The 7,479-nt window shown below is 34.3% G+C and overlaps 1 protein-coding gene across 5 annotated transcripts; it reads right to left on the bottom strand.

Annotated features, from left to right (window-relative positions):
• Positions 1-233: 233 nt before the first annotated feature.
• LOC101210568 lies at positions 234-7,217 on the bottom strand. 5 transcript variants are annotated; one of them, XM_011652390.2, is made up of 10 exons: positions 6,839-7,217; positions 5,730-5,869; positions 5,101-5,247; positions 4,878-4,983; positions 4,530-4,712; positions 3,908-4,073; positions 2,973-3,292; positions 2,609-2,698; positions 2,203-2,264; positions 234-472 (listed from the first exon to the last, which is right to left on the bottom strand). In XM_011652390.2, the coding sequence occupies exons 2-9, from the start codon at positions 5,742-5,744 to the stop codon at positions 2,209-2,211; spliced, it is 1,083 nt and encodes a 360-aa protein (XP_011650692.1). In that variant the 5' UTR covers positions 5,745-5,869; positions 6,839-7,217; the 3' UTR covers positions 234-472; positions 2,203-2,208. The 5 variants fall into 5 exon arrangements, with proteins under 5 accessions (XP_011650692.1, XP_011650691.1, XP_031738810.1 ...); XM_011652389.2 differs by having other exon boundaries at positions 234-556; XM_031882950.1 differs by lacking the exon at positions 234-472 and adding an exon at positions 1,810-1,956.
• Positions 7,218-7,479: the final 262 nt, after the last annotated feature.

The following is a 7,479-nucleotide window of genomic DNA, read 5'->3' on the forward strand; positions in this document are numbered from 1 at the left end:
TTAATATGCTTTTCATTTTCTATGATTTTGAATCCCTTGGTCCATTCTCAAAATATAAAGGTCAAACCAATCAAATGTATCATATAAAAGAATCAAACAGAAAATTGAAAGACTTTACATGGGATGGAATTTGATGATAATGATGCTTTCTTAAGTTCCTATTTAATGGCATGCCAACATTTAAAGCAAGGTAATTAGCAAGAAAAAAGTAGGTAGTAGTAGGCTAGAGAAAATGAAAGTGAAACCAAGCAAGAGGAAGAGCATTACGTTGATTATCATACATTATTTACTTATCACACGGAGAAACCAAGCACTTAAAAACTCAGGACATAGAATGTTAAAAAGCTTGAAACAACACAGTTTAAATATCCAAGCTGGGGAAGTTTGGCTTGTTATGCTCATCATTTGGCTTCAGAGGCGCCGATAGATTTGTCACTCGTGTGACTTGGGGAGTTTGCTGGGGTTGATCTCGCTGCACAGATTGCAGTAGATAGGATATGAATATGGATGCATACAGAGTGGCCCTAAAGCTCGCGGAGGAGCCAAATATTTTAAACTGATGAAAAGAAAAAGAAAAAACAAACTTTTCTTCAATCAGATGGTAATCAAAAGACAATGCAGTCTTTATTAAAACTTTATAATAAATGGTTTTTCTATTTTACGTTTCCTTAACTTGCTACATGCATTGTGGACCTTTCAAATAATGTTTCACATGCATATCAATTTGTAAGCGAAAAGAAACTTAGAATAGTTTTACTCAGGTTTCTCTCTGATGCTGTCTGTGAAATAACAATGTCTAACAAACACAAAAATTATAAATGTTCTTAATGTTAAGCCCCAAATTGGATAACCCAATTTTGGCTCACTACAAAACAATGTATGATCAATAATGTCATTTCTATGGGAGAGAAACATTGCAAAGTTTGGTCTGCTCATGTATGCATTTCTCCTTGATCTTCCTCTTTTCTGTGTAGTGGGAAGTTCTTACTTAAAAGCAGTTGCTATGGTTTTTTCTTCTTTTTCACACTGCTTTATTTTAAAGGGGTGAATTCTAATCGAAGGGATAAAAATGAAGATAGAGGTTAGAATACATTTTGACAAAGCTCCGATCAGACATTTTTTGAATGCGTTGAAACCCCTAACAGATTTAGTATAGGTCACTTTCTTAACTTTAAGCTCTTTACAAAATATATATATACAATCATTAGTCTGGTTTACAAAATTTCTGCTTGAAACCGAAGCACACAACAGTGACCTTGTTGGAGGTGTTGTGTCATTGTATTTGTGATCATTCCTTGCATGGACATCTTTTGGTTTAACCATATTTGTTGAAGTAGTAACATTTCGTAAGGACAGTATGAAATACAAAATTTTAATTTTGAATCTAATATATTAATTAATTTCTTTTGGAGAAACAAAAATTTTCAAACATCTGTTATTTCCTAACTTACCTAAATAAAGTATTTTAAATAATAAATTTATTTAGTTACAATACATAATTTCGAATACTACTTGTTATTATATATTTAACAGATTTTCGGTCGACTACCTCTAATTCACCGTTTGGACAAATATTATTTGGACGTTCTCTTTTATTTGTTGTGATTTTTGAAACCCATAAGTATTATAAATCATCTTTATGAACCACATTATAAGATTGGAAGTAATTAACTTTAAAACTCAAGCATACAGTACAGATCATGTTCGATCGTCTAATCAGATGCAACTTCATCTTGTTTGCTAAAATAATTGTTCGGCATAACGATATATATGATATATTGTGTTATTGTGTCAGAAAGTAAGGGAGCATCAGATAATTTGATGGGTGTTTTCCATTAATCAAAGGCATAAAAAGAGAGTAGGAACAATCAAACGTCTAAAAAGTACTGTTAATTATAGGATGGAGCTTTAAATCCAGACTGGGGACTTAAAATTGAACAGCACAAATGGAGATATCTGAAATGAGCAGCAGCACAAGAGATCAACTACGGCTTCCTTCCCCTACATGACTACACTAATTCATTCCCTATCTACATTCCTACAAACCAAGCTAATGCGACTACCATATTTAAATAACTGAAATTTTGTTGATGACAAAATTACTGAATGCCTATTTATTAATAATAGACCATGGGCTCTTCATTTCTGGTCAAATCTTATCCTATCCTACTTATGCAAATCGCAAAAAAAGACTTTTGTCACCTTTGTTTAGGATTTCTCTTCGTCTGGCGGTTCAGGGACGGAATCAACGAAGAACTCCTCCACTGAGATAAAAATTAGATGTTAGCGAGTGAGTAGCCACATGACAAGCTATGTACATACATACTGGTTTATAATCGATTTTTGGGCTTTCTTAGATATGTAAGTGAAATGTTATATCTACGCCATCCAACTTTGCATGGACGGCCCAGATACTTCTGAGTTGCAAGTCATACTTGAAGAAAGAGAAGACTAACGTATGTTGTATAAATGTAAATTGCACTTACTATATAAATCTAATTAACATTCGTCAAATCTTTTGTCATTATGAAATCTTATAGAACAATATATACATATATATCAAACAAGGGCAAAAGAAGGGTTTAGTTATATCAAACAATTCACACACCTATATCTTCTTGCTCCGGTGAATCAAGTAAAATTTCTGAGTCCGAGGGCAAAAAAGGAGAACCAGGGTAGTTACCTAATGGTCCTAAATCTGCACGAAATTGAAAAGATAGCATCAATATGCTTCGTGTTATTCCAAGAGGAATGAAAACCACCAATGGAAATAGGATTTTACATTCTTATTCAAAGTTCTTTCCTAAAAGCTATCAAATTCTAATAAAGCAACACAAGACTATTCCATCCGGAAGACTAACAAAAGATAGAAACAAGAAAACTTCATAAAAAATTGACTGAGGAAGTAAATTACTGGAAAATGAAAATAAAAATTAAATTTACATCATACTAGAGTAAAAGGCCCCTGTTACCTCCCAAATTTGATAAATCTGTTGTAAGATCCAGGTTAAAATTCCACTGTATCTGATCCAATGATCTGAGAGAATCCCTAGAATTTCCAGCTCCACCATCTTGTGAAAGTTGCAGACCCACCGAACTTACCATGTCTGATGTAAATGCAGTATCGAGCGCAGAAGTATCTACTCCAATTCCAGATATTTCTGGAGCAGTGAATGAGAAATGACCACTGGATGCCACTGATGTAGGACTCAGAGACATCTCTGAAAGGGAGGACATGTTACCGTTTGGTGGAATAACAGGAACCATATCGGCCTCGCTGTTCATCAACATACTTCAATAAGGATGAGTATTAGATGCAATAAAATGACTAACAGTTCAAGCGAAAAATGATTTGTGTAGAGGTTATGAAGCTACTGAAGGTAAATACCGTATTGCTACCCTCCATATGTATTCTTAAAAGCTCTCTTATAGTTAGCATATGAATCCTAGAGCCTACGTCTTAGCCACAGATCAATTGTCCCGTGAAAATTAATACAGTTTCGTATCACTGGATGCAGTTCCTCTTGCTTAATTTCTAACCCGAAACTTCAGTAAAAATTTGCATGCAAAATCAACCAATCACATGAAATGAACATGGCAGATTATTTTGTAGGCGTATTTAGCCAAGTACTAATGTTAAGATGATATCATGACAAGACTAGTAGCATGAGCCATCACAACCCATGTAAGTGATAATGCTAACTAGATTGACAAGGATGCTTGCTTATTGGACATGGCAAATTCTTTTTCTGTATCATATTTTTCTTCTAAGTTTGAACATATTTCCACTGCATGCAATCTTATTGGCCATTTTATAAATTTTATATTGTTTTGTTTCATCAAGGACATGGTATTTAATGTTTTAGGATGTATGTCAGTAACGGCTTTGCTAGGGCAGCTTCCTTACTCGTTCCCAGAGTTCATCCTAATAGGATGGAAGTTACTAGGTGCAGGAACTCCATTAACAACATGGCAGCTTGAGATTCCAGAGCCCATGGTATCCAAATGGGGTTGACCTGGCATTGACATAGGAGGTTGTTGAAGGACTGGATATCCCATCGGTAAGTTGTTAACTGCACTGAAAACAAGTAGTGATGAAGAACAACGAAATGCCAGTATCTTGCAAGATTTAACTATCTAACTTCAAATACATAAACTCGGGTTATCTTAGAAGAGCTACAACTAGACTTGGCATCCAAGAGCACACGGTATCCAGAACCCATGAATGGTTTACAACTAGGCTCGCACTTTCAGGGGGATTTTTCTCTTAAAGCACAAAATAATCTTCACAATTAATATTAATGAGCTACATAACACACAAAAAATAGCTCAAAATTATGTTTCTCACTTGCACGGACCCCAAACAAATAAGCAGGATAAAAATTAATTCACCATCTTAGTTTATATTGCTTCATATTTAATCTATAGTTTACAAATCACAATCTGCAGCTTACAATAATAATTGTGCAACAAGGGGAAAGAACTGAGCTAGATGTTTAAGTAATCAGTGTAAGAAAATGAGAGCTTACCAGACATAGGATGAATTCCATTCTGCATAGGAGCTAAAGGAACTTTGGGAGGCATGGAATAGTTCATGAGACGGTATTGATGTTCAAGCAAATGATTAAAAAGGAGGATTTGCTTTTTCAATTTTAACCTTATGTAATAAGCTCTGAAAAAATCAGCATTCTCTTCTTCCAGCTTCTGCCAAACTGAATGATGAAAGTCCAAAATATTATTTAAACAATAATAAATAAGTAATAGACACAATCAACTATCCAAGTAAGCGTGAAGTAATAGTAAGTGGTCGCTAATATTGTTGTCCAATTAAACACAAAGATGAGAATATGGGACTTAATCAGATCTCCTATACTTACCTAATGACGTAAATCCAGGATCTATCCTTGCACGATTCAGTAGGGTCTTAACTACTTCATCTCTATTCATATACAATTGAAGGCACCGCTCTATTAAATTCTGAACCTAAAGCAACATTCCAACTCATTCAACAATACAAATTGTAGAGATAAGAAATCACAACAGGACTAGGAAGACGAAATAAATATAGAAAAGAATGGTCATTAAAAAATCTGTGCTTACAAATTCAATATCTTGGTGAGAAACTTTTTTGCCATCATTGTTTGAGCCAGATACTGAACCTGCGTCTGTTATAGGAGCCTCAGTTTTGTTGTTGTTTGATAGGTTGTTTTCAGTTTCATCCAAAGCTTTTTTTGTATCTTGAGCTCTCTATGCATGAAAAGAAGGGTGTTTTTTTAGCATGGCAGTCAGTTAAATTGGTGTGGCATATAATCAGGGGAAAATACAGTATATAATATCTAAGAGCCAGAATATCATCAAAGATTGATGTACAACAGATGTATCAAGCTAACACATTTGCAGGCATAAGTAATATGATCCAACATCTAATATCATATGAAGAAGAACTGAAACATACTTCCCGAATACTTATGGAAGAAATTTGTTTGCAGACAAGGACAAGTAAGATAAGAAACGAGCTGAAGTCGTGTCTTATTATTTATAGAAAACACTGGAAGTAGACATTAGCACCACCAGCACAACATTAAAAAAAATCATTCTAAATTTTAAATTGAAGGAATGAGTGGAGAAGTTTTGGTTGTATCTTGTAAGCAAGGAAAAGGTGAAAAAGGTGAAGTCGGAGGAACACAGAGCTTTTCAGGTAAAGTAACAACAGAATTGTAAAAGAAAACCTGTGCCGTCTTCATATCAGTTGAAAGCAGAATGATCACATCTCTCTATACAAATTAGAAACTCTTTAAGCACAGCAAAGGCTGCAGAAACAAACGTGGTTATATGCATAGGTATAGCTCTTGTAAGCTTGATTATTCACCTGAAATCAGAACATTAATTATTCAATCACCTAGTTCAAAAATAGACAGACATGATGAAGTATAAAAAAAAATATACAACACACATTAAAAGTCCACACAACCAGTAAGATTACTAATAAAATGGCTAAATCCTTTGCAAAAAGAGGAATGCTAAATAGGGAAGAAAAAAAAACTAAAAATAATAACGTAGTAAATGTGCTTCAGGCATTCCCTTTAGTAGAACGTAGAGAATTACACCACCATCCCATGTCTTTCTTTCTGAATTTTTAAAAATTAGTTCAGTACATAACTTCCACCGCCAATATTTCTAAAAAAATTAAAAACACTCATTCATAATCATAGCAATCCTCCGATAGTCCGATATACCCTGCTAGAATCCACCTACCATACGACTGTTTCTTTTATTTAAAGAAAAGAATATATTTACAAAATGAGTTGTATCTGTAGCGTCAGACAAAAACTATATTTATTGTCAATCACTAGCTTAACTCAACTGATTTGAAATTGAAAACAAAAAAGTCACAGGTTCAAATCCCAACTCATGCTTGTACTTAAAAAATCTTTAGAAAAAAAAATGAATATATTTCTCATCCTGTAAACGCTCATCAATAAACAACATCCGCAACACTCGCAGTTTAAACATCCATCCTCTAAAATTCAAATGAAAGAATCAATCATTTCAATGAACGAAGCCAATTCAAGAATAGCTCATGTTACATAATTATGGACTCATAAAGCAAAACGTTGACACAATGGAACTTCGTTCATAGCATCAAAAAACAAAAAAATATTTTCTCAAAACTAAATTGGATCTCAACTCAGTTAAGAAGACATTGCGAAGAATTACACCTTCGTTACAGTATAAAAAGAAACCAGCAGAGATATTAGATTACAACTTCAATTTTCACTTCTTCAAACAGATACAAACAAACAAAGAAACAAACCGAAAACAACCTAAGCAATATTACCTGCAAACAAGATTCCAACAGTGGTTCAAAAGACTTAGTGTCGACAAATTTAGTAACGTAAGCTCCAGAACAGAGCTCTGAAACTGGAATTGATACGGATTGATGAACTCAAATGGCAGCTGAACTTCGCAGCTGAGATTTACTCAAAGCTTAGTAGCTAAAAGGCAATAACGAAAAGAAATCCTCCATCGGAAGCCGGAATAGCGAGAGAGAAAAAAGGAAGAGAATAAAATCAAATCAAATGGAAGAAAAGAGGAAGGGAAATGTTGAACATGGATTTGTTAACGACATTATTGATAGCAGAGAAGAAGCAGAGAAGAAGGAAAAGAAAACAAAAATCTTGCTGGGCGATGACGGTGCCCAAATTAATGTAATGGGAGATTTGTAAGAAAGAAAGAAAGAAAAAAAATATTTAAGAGTCGGCTTGGTGATATTTTGGAAAGGATGGCTTGTCTTGTCTCGGCTCGGCTCGGCTTTTAGTTTTGCGGCGCTGTTAACGACGAAGAGAAGAGAGAATCATTTGGGGCATCGGTTCACGGGCAAACGACGGTGACGTATTGTAGACGAACGCCCAATCACTTTCATTCTCATTTATTATAATTATATTTATACATATTTTGTTCTTTTCCTCATTGAGGTTA

The sequence above is a fragment of the Cucumis sativus genome, chromosome 3 (genome assembly GCF_000004075.3).
Source record: "Cucumis sativus cultivar 9930 chromosome 3, Cucumber_9930_V3, whole genome shotgun sequence".
NCBI classification, from domain to species: Eukaryota; Viridiplantae; Streptophyta; class Magnoliopsida; order Cucurbitales; family Cucurbitaceae; genus Cucumis; species Cucumis sativus.

What these genes read in the sequence shown, in the direction of transcription:
- LOC101210568 (XM_011652390.2), bottom strand. An exon ending in TCCTGGATTTACGTCATTAG is followed by an intron (nt 4,713 to 4,877) that starts GTAAGTATAGGA and finishes TTCATCATTCAG; the next exon opens with TTTGGCAGAAGCTGGAAGAA. An exon ending in AGGATGAACTCTGGGAACGA is followed by an intron (nt 3,293 to 3,907) that starts GTAAGGAAGCTG and finishes TCCTTATTGAAG; the next exon opens with TATGTTGATGAACAGCGAGG.